Source organism: Sebastes fasciatus, chromosome 13 (genome assembly GCF_043250625.1).
Source record: "Sebastes fasciatus isolate fSebFas1 chromosome 13, fSebFas1.pri, whole genome shotgun sequence".
Classification (NCBI taxonomy): Eukaryota; Metazoa; Chordata; class Actinopteri; order Perciformes; family Sebastidae; genus Sebastes; species Sebastes fasciatus.
This window is the reverse complement of record NC_133807.1, coordinates 25,975,755-25,997,998: the sequence shown is the minus strand read 5'-3', so window position 1 is coordinate 25,997,998 and position 22,244 is coordinate 25,975,755. Positions and strand designations below refer to the sequence as shown.

The 22,244-nt window shown below is 41.1% G+C and overlaps 2 protein-coding genes across 4 annotated transcripts; both read right to left on the bottom strand.

Annotated features, from left to right (window-relative positions):
* Positions 1 to 117: 117 nt before the first annotated feature.
* LOC141781001 (medium-chain acyl-CoA ligase ACSF2, mitochondrial-like) lies at positions 118 to 6,913 on the bottom strand. Its single transcript, XM_074656498.1, has 16 exons — positions 6,776 to 6,913; positions 5,894 to 6,089; positions 5,330 to 5,458; positions 5,110 to 5,163; positions 3,210 to 3,328; positions 2,898 to 3,060; positions 2,687 to 2,782; positions 2,454 to 2,605; positions 2,278 to 2,369; positions 1,721 to 1,797; positions 1,508 to 1,615; positions 1,270 to 1,421; positions 1,018 to 1,159; positions 754 to 864; positions 596 to 664; positions 118 to 487 (listed from the first exon to the last, which is right to left on the bottom strand). The coding sequence occupies exons 1-16, from the start codon at positions 6,880 to 6,882 to the stop codon at positions 437 to 439; spliced, it is 1,818 nt and encodes a 605-aa protein (XP_074512599.1). The 5' UTR covers positions 6,883 to 6,913; the 3' UTR covers positions 118 to 436.
* Positions 6,198 to 19,151, bottom strand: LOC141781002 (medium-chain acyl-CoA ligase ACSF2, mitochondrial-like). 3 transcript variants are annotated; one of them, XM_074656499.1, is made up of 19 exons: positions 13,750 to 13,789; positions 13,449 to 13,530; positions 13,148 to 13,277; positions 12,882 to 13,025; positions 11,912 to 12,107; positions 11,283 to 11,411; positions 11,101 to 11,154; positions 10,741 to 10,859; positions 10,423 to 10,585; positions 10,211 to 10,306; positions 9,978 to 10,129; positions 9,801 to 9,892; positions 9,609 to 9,685; positions 9,411 to 9,518; positions 9,176 to 9,327; positions 8,911 to 9,052; positions 8,626 to 8,736; positions 8,468 to 8,536; positions 8,195 to 8,363 (listed from the first exon to the last, which is right to left on the bottom strand). In XM_074656499.1, the coding sequence occupies exons 4-19, from the start codon at positions 12,986 to 12,988 to the stop codon at positions 8,313 to 8,315; spliced, it is 1,818 nt and encodes a 605-aa protein (XP_074512600.1). In that variant the 5' UTR covers positions 12,989 to 13,025; positions 13,148 to 13,277; positions 13,449 to 13,530; positions 13,750 to 13,789; the 3' UTR covers positions 8,195 to 8,312. The 3 variants fall into 3 exon arrangements, with proteins under 3 accessions (XP_074512602.1, XP_074512600.1, XP_074512601.1); XM_074656500.1 differs by lacking the exons at positions 13,148 to 13,277; positions 13,449 to 13,530; positions 13,750 to 13,789 and adding exons at positions 16,228 to 16,594; positions 18,948 to 19,151; XM_074656501.1 differs by lacking the exon at positions 11,101 to 11,154 and having other exon boundaries at positions 6,198 to 8,363; positions 13,449 to 13,829.
* Positions 19,152 to 22,244: the final 3,093 nt, after the last annotated feature.

Below are 22,244 nucleotides of genomic sequence, written 5' to 3'. Positions count from 1 at the left end.
TTCTGTATGGCATGTTCAGATATTGAATGGTTAAAGCCATTGTATTATGATATCAAATTGTTTGTCAAAAATGGTTTAAGTAAATAAAGATTGAGATGACAAATATATGTCGTGTAGTTTGGGTCCAAAACGTTTAATTAAAGACGATACAGTACAAAGTTGCTAAACATTTTCCAAAGCTTTCGGTCATATCTTGTGGCCTTCATTAGTGGATGGCGTTCAGATGTCATTCAACCACTTCAGGCTCACTGTAAACATTTAGACGGCAAAGTAATGAGGAGTGAAATGTGAGGTAAAAGCAGAAGAATTTCAAGTACAATCCAGCAGCAGATCAGTAATATAGTCCCAGTTCACTACTCGGTAAAGAAAGTATTAACTTTTGGCTCGGTTTCGGACTTTCCCAGCACTCAAACACAGTCCATCAGGGTCCACAAAATTAAAGGCCTAATTTCTTTTCCATTTCCTCCTTTAATACGTTCTTCTTGATCTAGAAAAAAACCCAGAAAGTAGCAGCCATTTCAGTCTCATTATATTAATGAAGTGTAAATCATCTTGATAGTTCAGTAATGTTGGTGTTAAAGCAGAAGTATTGTACCTTTCCAGAGGCTGTCAGAGGGTAGCTGTCTACAAACATCACATAGTGTGGGATCTTGAAGTGAGAAATCTAGAGGGGGGAAAAAACACAAACTGTACAGATGTGCTGATTCTGAGTATGTTGAGCAATTTTATCTATCACACATCATCTCCTCTCACCTGGCCTTTGCAGAATGCTCTTATCTCCTCTGTACTGGAGGTTTGGCCCTCCTTCAGTCTGATGCAAGCACACACCTGCTCGCCCAGCCTCTCATCTTTCACTCCAACCACCTGGGAAACAGACATATTCTCATGAAATACACCATAAAAAGAACGACTAAACACATTTAGAGAGACAAAATATGGCTTCAAGGTGTATGTAGGTCTGCTGTCAACTGCTTGGAGATCTGATCTTTGCTGCCCTCCAGTGGTTCTGAGTCTCACCTGCACCTCCAGTACTTTGGGATGTGTAAAGAGAAATTGCTCTATCTCAGCGGGGTAGATGTTCTCCCCTCCTCGGATGATCATGTCCTTCATGCGTCCTTCAATGCTGCAGTATCCCAAACTGTTCAGACTGGCCGTGTCACTGTGTAGAAGAAAAAGTAATATGTGAACATCAACCCGTTCCAGTTACATGCCTTTGTATTTTCTCTTGTAGACAAACACTCAGTATACATTGTACATATAGTGTCTCACCCAGTCCTGTACCAGCGGTCTGGGGAGATAACTTCTCTGGTTTTCTCAGGATCGTCCCAGTATCCGTGCATCACACAGCTGCCTCTGATCATCAGCTCTCCTGGGACCCCCAGAGGGACAATCTCCCCACTATCAGGGTCCACCACTTTAGCCTATAGTAAAAACACACAGGCCTAAGTCATAGTATCACAGTGATATGTACTGTATATGAACGTTTTCTGCAAAAAATAATGCATACCTCAGTGTGACTCATGATACATCCAACGGTATTCATCTTCAGCTCCTCGTCGTCTTGTGGGAATCCCAGAAATGTAAGGGGGCTGTTCTCAGTGGTTCCATAACCAATCTATTAAAACATGATGTACACATGTTTTTATATGCTGGAGAAGCTATACACTTATAAGTTTTATACAGCATTATTTGACAAGTTACAGGACATGTAACCACTCACTGTTATCTCTTTCATGTTCATGTCTGTTTGCAGTTTTCTCATAATCTCAGCAGGACACGGAGAACCTGCCATGATGCCTAAAACACAGCAGCACATAAACATCACAGAAGTTTTCATTAGTGTATTATCACCTGAAACTAAGAATCGTGTTTTCGTTAGCTTAGAATGAGCCGCTTACGCCAAATTCACACGAGGCGAAGTGCGGCTTGCCGCAATAATTACATTTATCTGTGGCCAGGAGGTGTATTCATGGGTTTCAGGCGGGAAGAAATTATATTCTAACAGAAGTCAACATGTAACAGAAGTCACAGGATCTGTTTACTGGTTGACTGCAGGTCCTCTCAGGCCGCACTTCGCCGCTGAAAGTTAAACTTTTCGTAACTTTTGTTTGGCTGCACTTCACCGCAGTTTTGCACTTGGCGGCTCACGTTACCGCAGTCTTGGAAAGGGAGGAGTGAGGGGTACTCAGTTGGTTGCAATCTGCAACCACACCACTAGATGCTGCCAAATCCTACACACTGTACCTTTAATCATGTTTTAATCTTCAAATCGCTTACCAGCTTCCATTGATGACAAATCATACTTGTGTAAATCCGGTTGGCTGAGCATGTCGGTGAACATTGTGGGAGTGCCGTAGACTATATTACACCTTGAGCGGAAAAAAAACAAGAATCAATTTAAGTGAATAATTGTATATTTGAAAGTCATTAAGGTGATGAGCAGTGTGCCATACTTTTCACTCTGAATGGCCTCTAGGTTGGCTCGGCTGTTATAGCCAGAGGAAGGGAACACCAGTGTGATACCATGCACTGCCATACTCATCCCCGCCAGCACAGAGCCAAAGCAGTGGTAGAGAGGTACGGGCACACACACTCGCACCTGAGGCTGATAGGAATATGGAAAATAAGATTACTTACATTTCACTGTATGTATTTTTTTCAAATCAAGAGATAAATATAGACTTACTCTTAGTCCATAACCCATTCGGAGACCCATAAAGTAGGCATTATTTACAATATTGTGGTGGGAAAGACTGGCTCCCTTTGGACTCCCTGTAGTCCCCTGAAACAAATAAACAAGCAACATGACTTGATCTGAATCACTGTTACATCATAATGTCAGTCCAAGTTATAGAATACATGTGTGATATTGTGAAAGATGCAATATTGAAGCTTACTGATGTGAACTGGATGTTGATGGGCTCATCACAGGACAGTTTACTCTGCAGATCCATCAGCTCTTTGTGGTGCCGACTCTCCCCTGCTTGCATCACATCCTCTACGTGGAGCATCCCCGGCTGTCTGCTATCCATCACAATCACCATACGCAAGTCTGGCAGCCTGGCAGACCCAAGACGGGATATTCATATCACATCCACATAACTATTAGCTATATAGATTGTGTCCTTTGTGTAGTATGTATGGTCTCTTACTCCCATAATGACAATAGGAGGAATAACGTATTAAATCAGATATTGGCTCTGTCAGACCTGGAGCTTTTGATCATGGCTAATGGCGACGTGTCGATCTCTGGGCAGAGCTCCCTCAGCATCTCACAGAAATGTTGGGTTTTAAATCGGGCAGGGCAGACGACAGCTTTACACTGGACCTGCATATGACAAATTAGTTACGTTGAATTTATGGTATTGCTGTACATAGTCGTGTGTAAGGACTATTTTTTACTATGAAAATAGTAAATTGTCAGATGCCATGCTTTTGTATTTTACTTTGGTTCAGCAGTTCAGTAAATATGTGGTGGGAGAAGTACTCAGAGCTTGTAAATGTAGCAATACCATGGTGTAGAAATACTGTTACAAGTAAAAGTCGGGCATTCCAACTAAGTTAAAGTACAAAAGTATTTGCATTTAAATTTCATGCTGTATTTATATCTGATTTATATCAAACTGTTTGGTATCGTTCTGCAACTGAGAGCCAAACTTATGGAAAGAATTAAATAGGCTATGTAAAGCAGATTCGTATTAATTCTGTAAAAGCACATTAAATGAAAGAATAAACCAAAACGTTAAGAAGGGAGTGGTCAGCGGTTCGTGCTACTGACAAAGGCGCGCCCCTTTCACAGAAGATAATAACCAAGAAGAAGTCAGAAGATGCTCTTCTACTTATGACTTTGACGCTAGACTGTGGTCTCTACAACTCTGTGGGCAGTTCTTCCCATCTGGAGGCGCGTGCTCAAGACATCCCAACATGCTGAAAGCGGTATCCAGTCGGCCTGAAGAAGCCTCTTCCACGCCTGGGTTCTACAAAGACGGAAGGACTTTGGCTCGTGTTTAGAAGGTAACCCACAAGTAGCAAAACTCTTGCGAGATGGTTAAGGTTAAGTATTAACCTCGAATGGTTAAGGTTTGGCATTGACCTCGAATGGTTAATGGGACGCTCTTGATAGGACTTGGAAAAAATCAGGAAGTCATCCAGGTACACGTAAACTAACAGTTCAAGCATTTCCCTGAGATTGTCGTGAGGGGGTAACAGTTCTAAACATGGAGGGTTGTAACTCAAACACCAGACCACATTGGGTGATAAACACTTTACATTTCCCTGGATGCCCGTCATAGCGGGCAGGTGTTTGCATTTTGGGTTCATGGGCTGCAATGGGTCCGTGGGGCAGAACTGGTGGTGCTACATGGTTTGGTGCTTGGACTATGGGTAGAGTCGGTCCAGGTTTCTGTAAACGTATTATAAGTGTTTCTCTTAACATGTTGTCATGAAAGCCCCCCCCCCGCCCCCGAGGCAAATTTGTGATTTTGGGCTATACAAATAAAATTGACTTGACTTGAGAATCCTGTTGTTCAACAATGGCTCAGACCATCTGCTCATGGGAGCCTAACAGGGCTTCCTGCTCAGTGAAAGCCTGACCGTGCGTGGCTAGTTGTGTGTTAGCTCTAAAGCTTGGGGGTCAATGGTGGACGGGGTCCGCTGTGTCCGACAGAGGCTGACTCAATCTGTCAGGGTAACGTGGAGTGGGACGCAATTGCGGACCAGGGGAATGTTATTTAGTCGCTGCAAGTGATTGAAGGAGAGAGGGCAAATGCAATATGAGTCACTGTACACCATGGCCAAGAACTCTGTGGCAACCCTGAGATTATCAGACTCAGTTGACACATTTTTGAAGTTTTCCCTGTTTTTATCAAATTAGTTGGCATCCTAAATTGAATTAATGTTAAATTGTGTAATTTAAAATAAACTAATTGTGTCTGATAACTGAAGTTGAGTGCCATCACTCTCCTTTATCCTTCTTGTACCAATTTATGGGTTTATGCATAATTTTGAGTTATTAATTATCGTTAAATATTTTTATATGAATTGATTATTTACTATTAGATCTGCTACAAGCATTAGTAGGCTAATTTCCTGTAACACAACTTGTCGTACCTTCTTTAGTGTGAACTCCACTTCCTTCACCTGATAGGCCGTGTTCAATGACACCTGCACATATGAAAACAGTTTAAAGTCAAGTGTATGTATACAGCGCCTCAGCACACATACATGGCTGTATTTGCAAATGAATACCTATAGTAACACAGAGCAGACTGTATAACCACAAGGTTAAACAGTAAAGGTAATTTTAAAAGGTATAAACTCCCAAACTGACCATAATAATTCCAGCTTTGGCTGAAGCAAACTGGAAAAGGATCCACTCATACGTGTTGGGTCCCCAAACTCCCAGTCTGTCACCTCGCTTCAGACCCAAAGCAAGCAGACCTGCAGCCGCCTTGTCAACCTGCACCAATAAATATCAGAAAAATATGATATATATAATAATTATTCACCACTATACATTCTGGTGCTTTACAATACAGCTTTCCAGCTTTTATGCCTGCGTTGATTATTTCCACTGCATGCAATTCAATTATTCCTGTGATTTAAAGAAGAACCAAGTCATTATGTTAAACTAAATTTCATTAACAAACTAGTTTTAGGAGGCATCTTGTGTTTTAGGATTACCACATGTGATTTCATCAGTTGTCAAAAGGTCAAATGAATATTCTTTTAACCTAAAAAGTTAACACTGAAAGAAACATTTAGCAGCAATTTGACAAGTTGATGTCACTACTTGTCTCAGAGTGTTCATTACTGAAATCGGAGACTCATTATTGTACCATGAATAGTGTTTAAGGGTTGATAGATGCATGAAAGCGCAAAATCTGAGACGCACATCTTGCTGAAACTGTGCAAAGGTTTTCCGGATGCCGTCCTGCAGGAAGACCACAGCTTCGCGGTCCGGCCAACGCTGGACTGTGGAGTCCAGGCTCTTGCTTACAGTCAGGGGGAGCAGAGAGATGGTGGAGGTGCCATGGACATAGCTGCTGGTCAGTGAGGGTTTGTGAGGACGACTGTCCACATGGAGGGACCTGGCATACAGAACAAGATTCAGGAAAAAGCATTCATTTCATAATGTGAGATCTGTGGTCTTTATTCTTCTAAAATATTGAGAGTTCTCTTAGAAATGACAGACTCGGTGATGAATCAAATCTCTTTACTTCATGCAGCATGGAGAGAAGACCCGTGTGGTTGCTCTCTGACTGGTCTTTACATACAGTATCATCAGGTAAACAAAAGAACAACAGTTGCTGATCTCATGACAAGTTTGATTCACCTCAGGACTTCCACATTACAGCTGACTCTCATCAGACTACCTCACAACTTAAACACAGAGAAACACATCGGCATCTCCAAATCAATACATTGCTTACTAAATCTAAAATGTTCATTCCAGTGTGCCTGCTAACTACTGTCAGGATATAGTGACCGTTTTATAAAAATAACTTTTTTTTTAAACATATTTGCTCCAATTCTCCTCACTGCTGCTGTAATGTAGTCGCCGCATTCATTTTAGAACGGTGAACAGACAGTTTTACTGTAACTAGTAGGCGTCCATTATCAGGAATAAATGGGCTCCCTGCAGCCAATCAGAACTGATTATTCACCCAAATTATGATCTAATAAACCATTAATGGAACATAAAACATCAGTAAATCTTTGAGTGACACCATGTTGGCCTTTGACCCCTGCCTGAACATGAAGAGCATAAACTTACCGACACCACTGGAGCAAACTTGTGCTGCATAACTTCCAAGCCTCGCTGTGTTTGAGTCCATCCACAGATCTGAGACTGTGAGCACAGGACCTTAGCAAAGCTGACATTGGTCTGAAGTATCACACAGTCTGTTTCAGCTGGATCTAAATTCTGTCTGGTTAGAAGACACTCTGTCTTCACAGTAAATAAGCTGCTTCTTACAGTACCTGCCTGTCTTTACACTTTGCTTTACAAGTTGGATTTTATCACTGTGTGTGTAATGTTTAACTTTGACCAGCTCTCGTTGGCTGAGAGCCAACTGACCATGTCAAACACATGTCAGCATATTCTAAGAAAACATTAACTCTACAAGAAACAATATAGATCATTAACCAATAGGCTACTGACAGGGACCTGCAGAATAGAGACTGCCACATAGTGGTGTGAACGACAAAAGATTTGTAAATGTTTGCATGTTTGTTGAAAATCTACAATAGGGACAAAATAACAGAAACACCCCATAATACTGCAATTCTTTTTTAAAGGGACTATTTGTAACTTTCAGAAATGCTTGTTAACAGCGACACCTGTGGCCGTGAAGTCAACGAAAGTCAGCGTCGGGCTCGCGCTTGCTCGCTCTAAATATAACTGAACGAGCATCACTCAACACAGTGAGGCGACACACGTCAGCTAAAACCACAATATCACTCTATATTTCAGCTGCTTGGCAGTAATGTTAGCTGACCAGACGAAGGTCTTTCCATGAACAGGATTTAGATCTGATCCTAGTGTTGGCTTTTCCTGTCTCAGTGCAGGCTGAAGTGGTGGACACAATGCCTGCATGAGGCAGCGGGGCTCTGCAGCGGGGCTCTGCAGCGGGGCTCCGCCCGCAGCCGGAGAGAGCAGGGAGACACCGGCATCCGGTCGGTAACAAGACTACAACGTGTCTCTCTGCAGAGCTCCGTCACTTCACAAGACACGGGAAACCTCTGTTGGCCTGGAGGAGCTGCAGCATTTATTTCTGCCCAAACGTCCAGTGTACATTCACTAGATATTCTCAGAGCTAAACTAACTCTTCTGCAGAGTGGAGTGAGCGCGCGTTCACGTCTAGAGGTGGAGCGAGCTGAGGGAGAACGCGCGCGCTGTCTGAGTGAAGGAAAGCAGGCAGAGGAGGAGAGGCAGCGGCCACACGCGAACGCGCATATGCGAGCGCGCATGTGTCCCGACCCGCTACATTTATACGCTTAAAAAGTTACAAACAGTCCCTTTAAATAAAGCAGAAACAGAAATGTTGAGGTATATTTGATCAAAAACTACTGTGTAATCCTTCTTCAACATTAATTGTAATTGCGGTTTATAATTTATTTATTTTTTTACACCACACATTAAACAAGTCAAACTGGTTTTAATCATTTTAATCATTTTAATGATTTTAACATGTTGGTTTGAATGATTCACATGATTTAACCTGCAGTGCCACCTACAGGCCACAAGTTACTTTTACATGTAAATGACCAGGGAGAGAACACCCCTTATCAATATGATCATGATGATATGATTAAAAGCCCAATTTCTTCTCCATTTGCTCCTTTAATACGTTCTTCTTGATCTAGAAAAACAGAAAGTAGCCGCAATTTCAGTGTTATTATATTAATAAACTGTAAATCATCTTGATAGTTCAGTAATGTTGGTGTTAGAGCAGAAGTAGTGTACCTTTAAAACGGCTGTCAGAGGGTAGCTGTCTACAAACATCACATAATGTGGGATCTTGAAGTGAGAAATCTAGAGGGGGGGGAAAACACAAACTGTACAGATGTGCTGACTTTGATTATGATGAGCAATTTTATTTATCACACACCACCTCCTCTCACCTGGCCTTTGCAGAATGATCTTATCTCCTCTGTACTGGAGGTCTGGCCCTCCTTCAGCTTGATGCAGGCACACACCTGCTCGCCCAGCCTCTCATCTTTCACTCCAACCACCTGGGAAACAGACAGAGAAATAACTAGAATGTAGATTCAACACCTCAGCTCATTAGTATAACATTAAATATATTCTTGTGAAATGTAATGCAACAATTGTCCCCACATTTAGAGAGACATAAAGTGTGGCTTCAAGGTGCATCTTCGCTGCCCCCCAGTGGTTCTGAGTCTCACCTGCACCTCCTGTACTTTGGGATGTGTAAAGAGAAATTGCTCTATCTCAGCGGGGTAGATGTTCTCCCCTCCTCGGATGATCATGTCCTTCATGCGTCCTTCAATGCGGCAGTATCCCAAACTGTTCAGACTGGCCGTGTCACTGTGTAGAAGACAAATCACACAACATATAACATGTGAGCACCAACTAGTTCCAGTTACAAGCCTCTGTATTTTTCTCTTGTAGACAAACACTCAGTATACATTGTACATATAGGGTTCTCACCCAGTCCTGTACCAGCGGTCTGGGGAGATAACTTCTCTGGTTTTCTCAGGATCGTCCCAGTATCCGTGCATCACACAGCTGCCTCTGATCATCAGCTCTCCTGGGACCCCCAGAGGGACAATCTCCCCAGTAGTAGGGTCCACCACTTTAGCCTATAGTAAAGACACACAGACATGAGTCACATTGTTCTTGTAGCGATATGTAGATAAAGGTTAGGGCAAAAAATAATGCATACCTCAGTGTGATTTATGATACATCCAACAGTATTCATCTTCAGCTCCTCGTCGTCTTGTGGGAATCCCATAAATGTAAGGGGGCTGTTCTCAGTGGTTCCATAAGCTATCTATTAAAACATGATGTACACATGTTTTTATATGCTGGAGAAGTTTTATACAGCATTATTTGATGAGGTACAGGACATATAACAGCTCACCAGTGTCTCTTTTATATTCATGTCTGATGCCAGTTTTCTCATAATCTCAGGAGGGCACGGAGAACCTCCCACAATGGCTAAAACACAGCAACACATAAACAAAGATGCCTCAAATGCTTACTAAATATCACATCCAGTTCAATACAACATATGAATCAATACCAATCATGTGTTAGTCTTCAAATCGCTTACCAGTTTTAGCTGATGACAAATCATACTTGTGTAAATCCGGTTGGCTGAGCATGTCGATGTACATTGTGGGAGTGCCGTAGACGAAATTACACCTTGAGTGGAAAAAAGAACAAGAATCAATTAAAGTGAATAATTGTATATTTGAAAGTCATTAAGGTGATGAGCAGTGTGCCATACCTTTCACTCTGAATGGCCTCTAGGTTGGCTCGGCTGTTATAGCCAGAGGAAGGGAACACCAGTGTGACACCATGCACTGCCATATTCATCCCTCCAGCCACAGAGCCAAAGCAGTGGTAGAGAGGTACGGGCACACACACTCGCACCTGAAGCTGATGGGAATATGGAAAATAACATTACTTACATTTCAATGTTTGTGATTTCTGCAAATCAAGAGACAAATGTGGACTTACTTTCTGTCCATAACCCATTCGGAGACCTATAAAGTATGCATTATTTACAATATTGTGGTGGGAAAGACTGGCTCCCTTTGGACTCCCTGTAGTCCCCTGAAACAAATAAACAAGCAACATGACTTGATCTGAATCACTGTTACATCATAATGTCAGTCCAAAGTTATAGAATACATGTGTGATATTGTGAAAGATGCAATATTGAAGATTACTGATGTGAACTGGATGTTGATGGGCTCATCACAGGACAGTTTACTCTGCAGATCCATCAGCTCTTTGTGGTGCCGACTCTCCCCTGCTTGCATCACATCCTCTACGTGGAGCATCCCCGGCTGTCTGCTATCCGTCACAATCACCATACGCAAGTCTGGCAGCCTGGCACACCCAAGACGGGATATTCATATCACATCCACATAACTATTAGCTATATAGATTGTGTCCTTTGCATAGTATTTATGGTATATATATACACTCCTATAATGACAATAGAGGAATAACATGTATTAAATCTGATATTGGCTGTGTCAAACCTGGAGCTTTTGATCATGCCTGCTGGCGTCGTGTCGATCTCTGGGCAGAGCTCCCTCAGCATCTCACAGAAATGTTGGGTTTTGAAGCTGGTGGGGCAGACGACAGCTTTACACTGGACCTGCATACAACAAATCAGTTCTGTTGAATTTATGTTGTTATGTAAAGATTACTTTTACTATGAATAGGTCATGTTATGGTTTTGTATTTTATTTTGGTTCAGCAGCACATTAATGACTTGGTCATTAGTGGTGGAAGAAGTGCTCAGATCAGCTTCTTTTTTGTTCTTATATCCACCAGGTTCTGACACCACCACTGGTAGTTATGTAAGAAGGCTAATCCAGTAACACAACTTGTCGTACCTGCTTTAGTGTAAACTCCACTTCCTTCACCTGATAGGCCACGTTCAATGACACCTGCACAGATCATTCAGATATTATATACACTTGACAGCAGGGTGTTTGGTAACACAGAGCAGACTGTCTAACCGCAAGGTTAATCAGTACAGTAAATATAATGTAAAGGTATAAACTCCCAAACTGACCAGTATAATTCCAGCTTTGGCTGAAGCAAACTGGAAAAGGATCCACTCATACGTGTTGGGTCCCCAAACTCCCAGTCTGTCACCTCGCTTCAGGCCCAAAGCAAGCAGACCTGCAGCCGCCTTGTCAACCTGCACCAATAAACATCACAAAAATATCAGATAATTCTTCACCACCAGTTGTTTAAAGTCTGGTATTTCACAATACAGCTTTCTAGCTTTTATGCCCATGTGTTTTTCCACTGCATGCAATTCAATTATTCCTGTAGTTTAGAAAGGTGTGCTGATGATTTCTCCCAAATAAGAGAACCAATTCCTATCGTCAAACTAAATTTGATGGGTGCTGCTTCATTTAAAGTCATTGACAAACCAGAATCATAGTTTTAAGGAGGCATTTTGTGCTTTAAGATTACCACGTGTGATTTAATCAGGTGTCAAAAGGCCAAACAACTATTATTTTAACCTAAAATGTTAACACTGGAAAAAAAAAAGGTACACACAAGTTACATTTGACAAGTTGATGTCACTACTTGTCTCAGAGTGTTCATTATTGCAATAGGAGAATCCTTATTATATCATGAAAAGTGTTTAAGGGTCGATAGATGCACGAAGGCACAAAATCTGAGACCCACATCTTGCTGAAACTGTGCAAAGGTTTTCCGGATGCCGTCCTGCGGGAAGACCACAGCTTCACGGTCCGGCCAGCGCTGGACTGTGGAGTCCAGGCTCTGGCCTACAGTCAGGGGGAGCAGAGAGAGGGTGGAAGTGCCATGGACATAGCTGCTGGTCAGTGAGGGTTTGTGAGGACGACTGTCCACATGGAGGGACCTGGCATACAGAACAAGATTCAGGAAAAAGCACAAGGGTCAAACGTGGATTATGATTTTAACATCAAAATTTACTGCCAATTTTGAGGAAAATTATAATTCACAATTCCTCTTTCGTATATCACAGAATGTTTGAGGCTGTTTAAACAGTGAATCTTGGATAAGCCTAATGAATATGAAAATAAACCATGGCAATAAAATCTGCTTTAGTCTCAGTCTTAATGGCCAAGAAAATGTTAAGTTTGAGAGGACAAATGCAAGCAAAAAACTATTTTGAGGAGCCGTTGTTTTAGTGCACTCAAAACACTGAGTGCATATTATTGACAGACATAATAGGCATGGTTAGTCCTTGAATGCATGTGTGCCAAATGTTTTTTAATCTTTATATTGCCAGCGAGAATATCAGGAATTTCTTCTTTGATTATGTGAGATCATTTTTTTCTCTTTTTTTGTATTATAAAGGTAAACACTTTCCAATATGTTGAGTCTTTTAGAACTCTTAATGTGCAGTTGAATTAGTAAGTGTTGATCCAAGTACTTTTTATAAAAAATTAAGGAAAAAGCCTTTAGTGTACGTTATTATTATTAATATTTATATATTTATTTTTTACAATTTTTTAATCTGTTGTCACTTGAAATTAAAAGCTATGTTTTTTTTCTAGGCTATATTTTCAATGAACCATTAATGGAACAAACACCAGTAAATTTGTTTGACCATGTTGCCATTTGACCCCTGAACATTTAAAAAAAACAAAAGAAAAAACATTAAACTTACCGACACCACTGGAGCAAAGTTGTGCTGCATAACTTCCCAGCCTTACTGTGTTTGAGTCCATCCACATATCTGAGACTGAGAGCACAGGACCTTAGCAGAGCTGACATTGGTCTGAAGTATCTGTCACAGCCCGGCCCAAAAAAGCTGCGACAAAAGACACGTTGATAATTAATAAACAGGCTTATTCATTTAAAACATAAAAAAAAATAAAAAAACTGTGGAAGTCAGTATGGATGGATGTTTGAAAAGCAAAACAGCAGCAGCACCAGCAGGTGAAGAGAGAGGGGCTCTTGTGCAGGTGATGAGCTCTTATATCCGGACCCACTCTGGGTCACTGGCTGGACCACTGGCTGGACCGACTCTTTGGAGAGTGTGTCGAGTAATCCACAAAGTGTTCTGTGAAGCCAGGTGGGTATAGTTTTAAACCAGTGATGTAATTGAGTTGAGTAATTATTGATACTGAATAAAAATTCCTAGTTACTCAAGCACATCATTCACACGCCGTCTGCCTGGTTTAACCACTGAAACTTTTAGCTAATCCAGCCAACATAATTAAAAACTTATTACCATATACATACACCTGTTAGATCTATGTACACCCCTGCAGGGGGGCCTGCAGTTCAAACAGCCGAATGGGCCCTGCCTCTACCTGCCAACAAAGCCTATTATGATAAGCTTTAAAAACAACAACATACAATTACAGGTAGGGTGCACATATTGTACTTTCAGAGCCAATAAGTGTAAAAATAAAACAGATATTTAAAAAAAAAAATGTAATCCTCCAGTAGGCAGTAAGTTTTTGGCATCATTGGGCAAAAATTCCATAATAATCTTTCAGCATATTGTAATTCAAGTCCTCCTCCATAACCTGGTTATCAGTGGTGGAAGAAGTACTCAGATCAGTTTCGTTTTTGTCCTTTTATGCACCAGGTTCGGACACCACCACTGGTATATATGTAAGAAGGCTAATTTCCTATGACACAACTTGTCACCTGCTTTAGTGTAAACTTCACTTCCTTCACCTGATAGGCCGGATTCAATGACCCCTGCACAGATAATTCAGATATTATGTACTACATGGCTGTATATGGAAATGAATACCTGTTAACAGATTATAATGACCTGGTAAAAAATGCAGCGTCATGGTACATTTACAGAATAACTCTCCAGGGCCCCTGATAGGGTTCAATGTCCTTCTCACTGACACTTGACAGCAGGGTGTTTGGTAACACAGAGCAGACTGTCTAACCACAAGTTTAATTAGTATATATAATGTAAAGGTATAAACTCCCAAACTGAACAGTATAATTCCATCTTTGGCATCATTGGGCAAAAATTCCATAATAATCTTTCAGCATATTGTAATTCAAGTTCTCTGAGAGAAAACTAGACTTCTGCAGCTCCTCATGGCTCTTGTTTTCAGGCTTTAAAAAATCTAAAGACTTTGGCCAATCACAGGTCATTTCAGAGAGAGAGAGCGTTCCTATTGGCTGTTCAATCAACGGAGGCAGCTGTCAATCACTGGCGATCTCCGATCAAACGGTCAAACTAGGCAGTGCTGATCAAATATGAATCAATATTCTGTTACTGTAATGCCTATTTCTCGCCTCAAATGTTTTCAGAAACATCTTGTAGTGTACTGTTTAGCTGTTTTTGGTTCATTTGCAAATTTTAAACGATTGCTTATTTTTTTTGTAAATTTCTACCTTGACCTAAATGCATTTTCTTGAATTTTGACGGTACTGGTAAACAACAAATGAGCTGGTTCTTGCCTGCCTGTCTTTACACGAGTTGAATTGTATCACTGTATGTGTAATCTTTAACTTCCACTCCCATTCTGGCTGAGAGATATGGGCATAATTTCAAACACATTTCAGCATGTTCTAAGAAAACAAAACAATGTTGATCATTAATCAACAGTCAAGGACCAATGAGTAGTGTTCAAATGATGTTTTTACACCATTCATTCTACTTCAGTGGCATGAAGAATAGATTTATTCAAAGATTCAACGATTTACAATGTCTGCACTCAAAAAGCAAGGGATAAGGAGCTGCTAACAAACATGAGCCATCGGCAGGGAAAAAAGCTGGCATTGCACTTGCTTTATAGAAAAGTATGGATCAATATATTTAATAAAACACCTCAATCAGATGTCTAAGAAATGGCCAATATAATGCCTAACCCATGTCAACTAGACCTGGTAACATTATCTTGGCGCATAATGATTCAACTTTACAAGATAGGGATGAAATAACAGAAACACCCCATGATACTGCCATTCTTTTAATAAGTAATGCAGTAACAGAAATGTTGTTGTATATTAAAAACTACTTTATAATCCTGCTTGTATTAGTTGTAATTCTGTTGTATAATGTAATTTCTGTTTTACCACGCCACACCTTAATTATGTCAAATTGATTTAAATTATTTTAATAAACACATCATAAGATTTGCAAAATATTCATGTACTGAACAAAATGCTGGTTTGAATGAGTACAGCTTCACATGATGGATCCTGCAGTGCCATCTACAGGCTATGGGTTACTTTTTCCTGTAAATTAACATGGAAAACAACGCTCTGTTACACTGTAACTTTGGTTTTCTGAGTAAAGAGACTATTTTTCCACACAGTAACATATTCCATATTTACAGAGACTGACCCCAGAGGGGAGGTTAACACGGATACCTCTTCAAGACACGGCACTACGTGGCCCATGTGTGCATGTATTCACTGACTAACATTGATTGGAACTGCCAAGAGGCCTTTCCCTGGAGAGATAGAAGCTGTGCGCTGCTCGTCATCGGAAGTGGAAAACCAAAACTAATAGAAGATGCTTCTGATCAGGCACAAATCTCCCCATTGTGTGACTTATTGTCTACACAAATGTAACCTGGTAGCTAATGAAATGTGTTTTTTAAGAAATTTCAAAGAAGTTATTTGCTAATTATTATCTATTTACCAGCAGACATGGAAATAAAGCATATCAATTAACTTTGTATTCTTTTTCCTGGAAATGTATTAAATAAATTACCACCTATTGGGAAATAGCGCAATATAATTATTAAATAATGTTTATAATAAAATAATTTTGAGATCAGTTTTGAGGTAAATATTGGGGTAATTTGGCAGTAGTTCCAAAGAAATTTCAAGTAGGTTACTTGGTAATCATCACCTAATTAACATGAAATTTGCAGACCTGGAAAATTAAGTGTTACCAAAACTCCTGCCTGTGTGTGATTGTGCTACATTTCTAAGATCTTCAGAGGTGAAACAAGGTGATGGGTGTGTCATCATGCATATTTCACACATGTTCAGTTAGTGACAATGTGTATGACGGTCCCTACCCCCAGAATGCAGCATGGCAGTCATGATGGCCGGCACCCAGGAGGTGTTGCTGGAATTGAACTCCGATTGAAGGTCTACCGATGCATGAGGGGAAGGCCAGCGCTCAGAGCCAGCACCACCCAGCCCCAGAGCCTACGTCAGGTGCAACCAGATTGGCTGTGTTGAGTGAGGCGGGAGGCGGACTCCTGCTCCTCTTCTTGGTTTTCCTCCTCTGAATCACTGTGTCCTGACTCTGGAAGCCACTGAGCAGATTTCCCTCCAGAGTGAAGCTTTATCTCTGTGGTAGTGCCTGTTTCTAAAGGCCAGTGTCTGGTCCTCCATCACCTGAGTCATTCTTGCCCGCTGCTGCTGTTATTACTGCTTCTTCTGTTGGAGATAAGACAGAGGCAGGGCTGTAGGTAGGTTTTAGGAAATATGTGAGGTTATGAGTGAGTGTAATGCTCTTTTTCACATTTTAATTATCTGTTTTGTATTTGCTAGTCTTTTGACCACTCAAAGCGCTTTACACTACATGTCAACATTCACACACATTCATACACCGATGGCAGAAGCTGCCATACATGTTGCCAAACTGCTCATCAGGATCTAATCTAACACACTCACACGCCAATGGCACAGCGTTTGGGACCAATTTGGGGTTCAGTATCTTGCCCAAGGGCACTTCAACATGCAGACTGGAGGAGCCTTGGATCAAACCACCGATCTCACGAGTAAGAATCAGCCTAATTTGTTATAAAAGACACAATAATGACATACAGGACTCAGTGTCCTCAGTGGAAGCTGTACAGCCCTGGAAAGAGGGACAAGTGAGGGATTCAAAAGAGCTGTGCTACAGATTGATACACATGTGCCCATTAGGATATGTGAACTGGTCAAACAGGCAATTATATTTATCTACTTGTGATCATAACAAGATTATGAATCAGTTAAAGGTGCAGTGTGTAGGATCTGACATCTATAGCAGTGAGGTTGCAGAGTCTAACCTAATGAAACTCCTGTGTGCCGTGCTTGTTGGAGAACTATACGGTGGCCGACACAAAAACGTGAATGGCCCTCTCTAGAACCAGTGTTTGGTTTGTCCGTTCTGTTCCACTGTAGAAACATGGCGGCCGGCTCCGTGTAGAGAGGACCCGCTCCCTGTGTAGATATAAGCAACTCATTCTAAGCTAACGAAAACTATTCTTATTTTCAGGTGATTATTTACACAGTGATTCCTGAAAGTAAATCCTGAAAATATGGTACAGCTTTCATGCTTTTTGGTGATCAGTAAAGTGAGTTAAAGGTTGTCGGTGTTCACAGGCCCATTATAAACAACCTCATAGACCCCTCACAGGCAAACAACTGTTATTCTATTACTGAATTTCTTCCCAGGCGTCATGAACTGAACTTGATCTGTTGGACTGTGTTTTCTTTCTAAATTTGGTATGAAATATCCTCCAACACTCACTGAAAATATAACCCTTGTGAATACACTGATGAGTTTTTAAGTACACACTCGGCCAAATCACTCTCAGCAGAGAGCAGAGTACGGTTTCCTTCCCTTGTGGCGTTCACTGTTGTCTTTGGGACAGCGACCCGTCAGTTCTCCGCATCAGCAGGGCGGCAGCACTCATCTCTTTGTATATTTACTCATGTGTGCAGGTAGGCACGGCCTTATTGTGTTGGATACATCCACTGTTACATTAGCCAATCCATCATGTCAGCAGAACAAATGATCATCAGCCCTTTTATTATGCCGTGTCAGATGTGTTATGACTACAGCATAAATCTACATTTCACCACGACTGGAAACATGAGCGCTCTCTCTGGGATTGGAGAGAGACTTTAAACATAAAACCTACTTTCTGTGCTCTCATTTCACTGTTATTATGGGTTTGGTTTTGTGGGCTAATGCTGTACGTAACTCGGTCTATCGGTGCAGACATGATGGTGATAAGTGGAGGGATGTACTCTGGCCTCAACATTGTCATTGTCTCAGGATTCAGCATCAATAGCAGTTGCGAGAGACTTTCTTCCTGCAGGGGGCAGCGTCTGTCTTAATAAGGGAGATTGGTGTGTGTGGAAAAAAGTTCAAGAAATTCAAGGCTAATGTGATATTATAGATCACCAACACACGTTATTTATTACTCAGATGGATGAAGTAAAGTTACTAATATTTCCCCATAAATAATAATCTCTTTTTCATACTTGCAAAACGAATAGATTCCTATATTGCAATCTTAAATACTGACGGAAAACAACTTAATGGAACTCAACAAGTGAGCCTGAGATGCACATTTATGGTACACCAGTATTGCACTTCAACAAAACTGGGTGAATAAATGGTTAAAGCTCTAAAAAAAAAACACTGGATCTTACAGTTCCCATAATACAACTTGAAAGCATCTTTCATCAGACCCTTCTCTCCTGCTAAATACTCATGTCTTAACAACTGCCCGTCCACAGTTTATAGCAAAAAATCTCCAGTCTCCAAGCCCAAATATGACTCTGGTGACATCATCAGGGTTAATAATTTAGGTATGGCAAAAGTCCTCCAGAGCAACAAAGACATGATACAACCTTCTGAGTCCTCATGACGAGAAAACTGACTTTTATGTGTAACATTAGTCAACAAATGCAGTTTTAATGACTACACACATTATCAGCTACATAGCTCAAGAACATTGATCAGATTCTTTTGTATCTGATAGCATGATGTGATAGGACATTTAAGACTTACTGGACTCGTTACAGCAGGAGTGGAGGCGTATGAAATATTTCTTCTTTCAGCAGCAGCCTCGCATTTTTGCGTCTGGTATTTAGTCTTTTCACAGCAGCCAAAATGGCATGCCATAATAGCAGGGTAAACACAGGTGTAATTATTAAATTGAATTATGGTCCCGTAGTGTGTCACAGCCATTCCAGTGAGCCAGCATGCACAACAGCAGGGTCCTGGCACACCTCAATGGATCAGGGTCATAATTAATGTGATTAATTACACCTGTGTTTAACCTGCAATGACATGTCACAGTGACTGCTGGGAAAAGGTCCTATTGTTTTCATCTTATGAGTCTGTGAGTCTGTCTGTGTGTGTGTCATCAAGGCAAAATGGTATTTACATGCCTGTCTGTCTGTCTGTCTGTCTGTGGACAGATTTTGACAATGTGATAGCGTCACAACAGTGCAAGACTACACGAAACATTACAGGTGTGTAGTTGAGATCGAAATAAAAGCTGAGTTTGAAGATGGGTGTGGTCCGAGCTAGGGCGCCAGAAGTAGGTGGGGTAGGAAATCAGTACTTTAAGGGAGTAGTTTACGCTCCTGGCCCGATTTGGTGTCGCGGCTGGTGTGATCATTGGTTAACCTCTGGGTCTGAGAAGTGAAGTTAATGCAGAAGTGCCTTAAACTTGCATTCTTTCTAATAGCCAGCAGGGGGCGACTCCTCTGGTTGCAAAAAGAAGTCTGATTGTATAGATCTACTTCTCACTTGATTTATTACCTCAGTAAACATTGTAAACATGAGTTTATGTTCTCAATCGCTAATTTCAAGTCTTCTTCAATACAGCATGATGTTCATTTAGTAAATTATTGTCCCATTTAGAGTCAAATAAACCAAAAAGCAGGGGATGATTTTGCCCTTTCAGAGTGTTTTCAGTTCACGAAAGTTCATTATAAGCTTTTTATCACCTAGAAATGTCTTATTCAGCGTTCGTTGGTACTGAGTTCCACCCTCTCATGTCACTGCTGGTTGCAAAAAAACAAGATGGCGAAGGCTAAAATGCCAAACTTGAGGCTTCAAAACAGCAGTCCACAAACTAGTAGGTGACTTCACGGTGACTACGTTCACTTTTTACAGTCTATGAGTGTGATCCCATCACAAGATGGTCTCTAGTTTAGATCCGAAATGTAACTGTCAGCACGTTATGAGGCTCCTGTGCCCTCGTTGCTACTCTCTCTCTGATTTCACCACTCAGACATGTTATGCATTCCACAGTAGAGCGGCGATAATCCCCCCAAAATCTACACATTATGTCACACCAGCGAGCGCTCGTCTCCTCAGTCTGCAACTGGGTAAACTTGACGTGACTGTGGTGCAACATGAGCACACTGCCCCAAAACAGCTTTCTCAAGACACGACTCGAGAATGAGATTGAAAGCTCTGCAAGTGGAGCAAAGAATTGAAACAGGCTGCGAGTAAAAGGGGATGAAATAAATACTCTTTATGTTTAAGTGTTTTCTCATGTTTGTGGTCTCATTTATCCAAAAAAAGCAAAAAGGCCTGTTTTTATTCTCTTTCTGTCCTGTCGTTGCCAAGTATTCATTCTCACAAGATCAACAACAAAATTGTAATTTGACTTTTTTTTAGCACTTAGCAGTTGTGGATTACATCCTCAGTGCTAATTAATCAGGTTGACCTTTGACCCTTTGGCCGGCAGGTCCCTAGCAACATAAAGGGGTCCTGAACTCTGATTCAGGGTCACTGACTGTCACCTGTGCCAAGCTACTATGTGAAACAGCTACATGCATGTGCACGCAACTGTGTGTGTGTGTGTGTGTGTGTGTGTGTGTGTGACCCCCTGCAGCTCTACTTTCCCTGGGCTCAGCCATTCTTTTCCCAGCTGACCGTTCAGCTGTTGCCAACACTTGTCCACTTGATAACTGTTGCCGTAACTCAGAACTCAGCACGCTGGTTTACAACCAGTAATGATTTTAATGAAACCCCCGTGTGGAATGTAATCCATGAATCTGTAATTCAACGTAATGTTTTATTTTGAGGATTGTACAGAGAGAACTCAAAACGTGTTTTTAATCCAACCAAGCATCTGCGTAAGGAGTAAAAATTCAGTTTAATCTGTGTTTGACGTTGGGGTGTGTGCTGAGCTGTGCTATGTGTGAGTTGATGTGTGACAGGCCCTAAATTCTTCTAATGCTATCCTGAATTAGGCAGCACCGTTGTTGGGTTGGGTTTCCATTTATCGTGTGCTACAACGTTGAAGAAGCACGCTCAAAATATTTAACAGCTTTTATTGATCTTGGCAAAGATCACTAAAAAAATGAACATAATTCTGTTAAATTGGAAACAGGAATTCACACCAATCTCTCATTATACTGTATGTATTTTAATTTATTTCAAATTAAATGTATTCAATACAAGAAATTTCAACTACAAACATATTGCTTCACTGGAGCAAAACAGTGGGCAGCTGCGCGGTCTGAAAAGTGAAGCCAATGCAGAAGTGCCATAAACTCCTCTGGTTGTAAAAAGAAGTCTGATTGTATAGAAGTCTATGAGAAAATGAGCCTACTTCTCACTTGATTTATCACCTCAGTAAATACTGTAAACATGAGTTTATGGTCTCAATCGCTAGTTTCAAGTCTTCTTCACTACAGCATGATGTTGTATTATTATTTAGTGTCAAATAGACCATAAAGCAGGGGATGTTTTAGGGTGTGGTTACCTTGTGATTGACAAGTCGCTACCACGGCGTTGTCCGGTCTGAGAGTTGTCCGTGTTTTCGTCTCAGAGCTTTAACCCTTTCACAGTTTGTTTTCAGTTCATGAAAGTTAATTTCAACCTTTTTGGTCGCCTTAAAATGTTGTAATCAGTGTTTGGTTGTCCTTAGCTCCTGGTTGCACAAAACCAAGGTGGCGTCGGACAAAAATCAAGATGGCGACGGACAAAATGTCGAACTCTAGGCTTCAAAACGGCAGTCCACAAACGAACGGGTGAAGTCACAGTGACTACATCCTCTTCTTATGCATGAATTTCTGTTGTAGTCTGAATAGATGCATATGCTCTCCTGTGTGTTTATGGATACATTTTGCACATAAAGGGAGATTATAACCTGTGTTGCATGCTTGCAGTGTCTAACTGGTATCTGCAACATTTGTAATTTATAAATATTTGATTTGGATCATGATGGTCGCTGGCTCATGGCTTTAAATTGTGTTTATGCATGAAACCGTCCAGTTGACATTAAAACCCGTAATGATCTAAAAACTAAAACAGCATTACGATGCATTTATTCCCTCGTTT

What these genes read in the sequence shown, in the direction of transcription:
- LOC141781001 (XM_074656498.1), bottom strand. Translation starts at nt 6,882, where the DNA reads ATGTCAGCTTTGCTAAGGTCCTGTGCTCACAGTCTCAGATCTGTGGAT. An exon ending in GACCGCTGGTACAGGACTGG is followed by an intron (nt 1,160 to 1,269) that starts GTGAGACACTAT and finishes TCTTCTACACAG; the next exon opens with TGACACGGCCAGTCTGAACA. An exon ending in CTCTGACAGCCTCTGGAAAG is followed by an intron (nt 488 to 595) that starts GTACAATACTTC and finishes GTTTTTTTCTAG; the next exon opens with ATCAAGAAGAACGTATTAAA.
- LOC141781002 (XM_074656500.1), bottom strand. Translation starts at nt 12,988, where the DNA reads ATGTCAGCTCTGCTAAGGTCCTGTGCTCTCAGTCTCAGATATGTGGAT. An exon ending in ACTTTGCTCCAGTGGTGTCG is followed by an intron (nt 12,108 to 12,881) that starts GTAAGTTTAATG and finishes TCTGTATGCCAG; the next exon opens with GTCCCTCCATGTGGACAGTC. An exon ending in CTCTGACAGCCGTTTTAAAG is followed by an intron (nt 8,364 to 8,467) that starts GTACACTACTTC and finishes CTGTTTTTCTAG; the next exon opens with ATCAAGAAGAACGTATTAAA.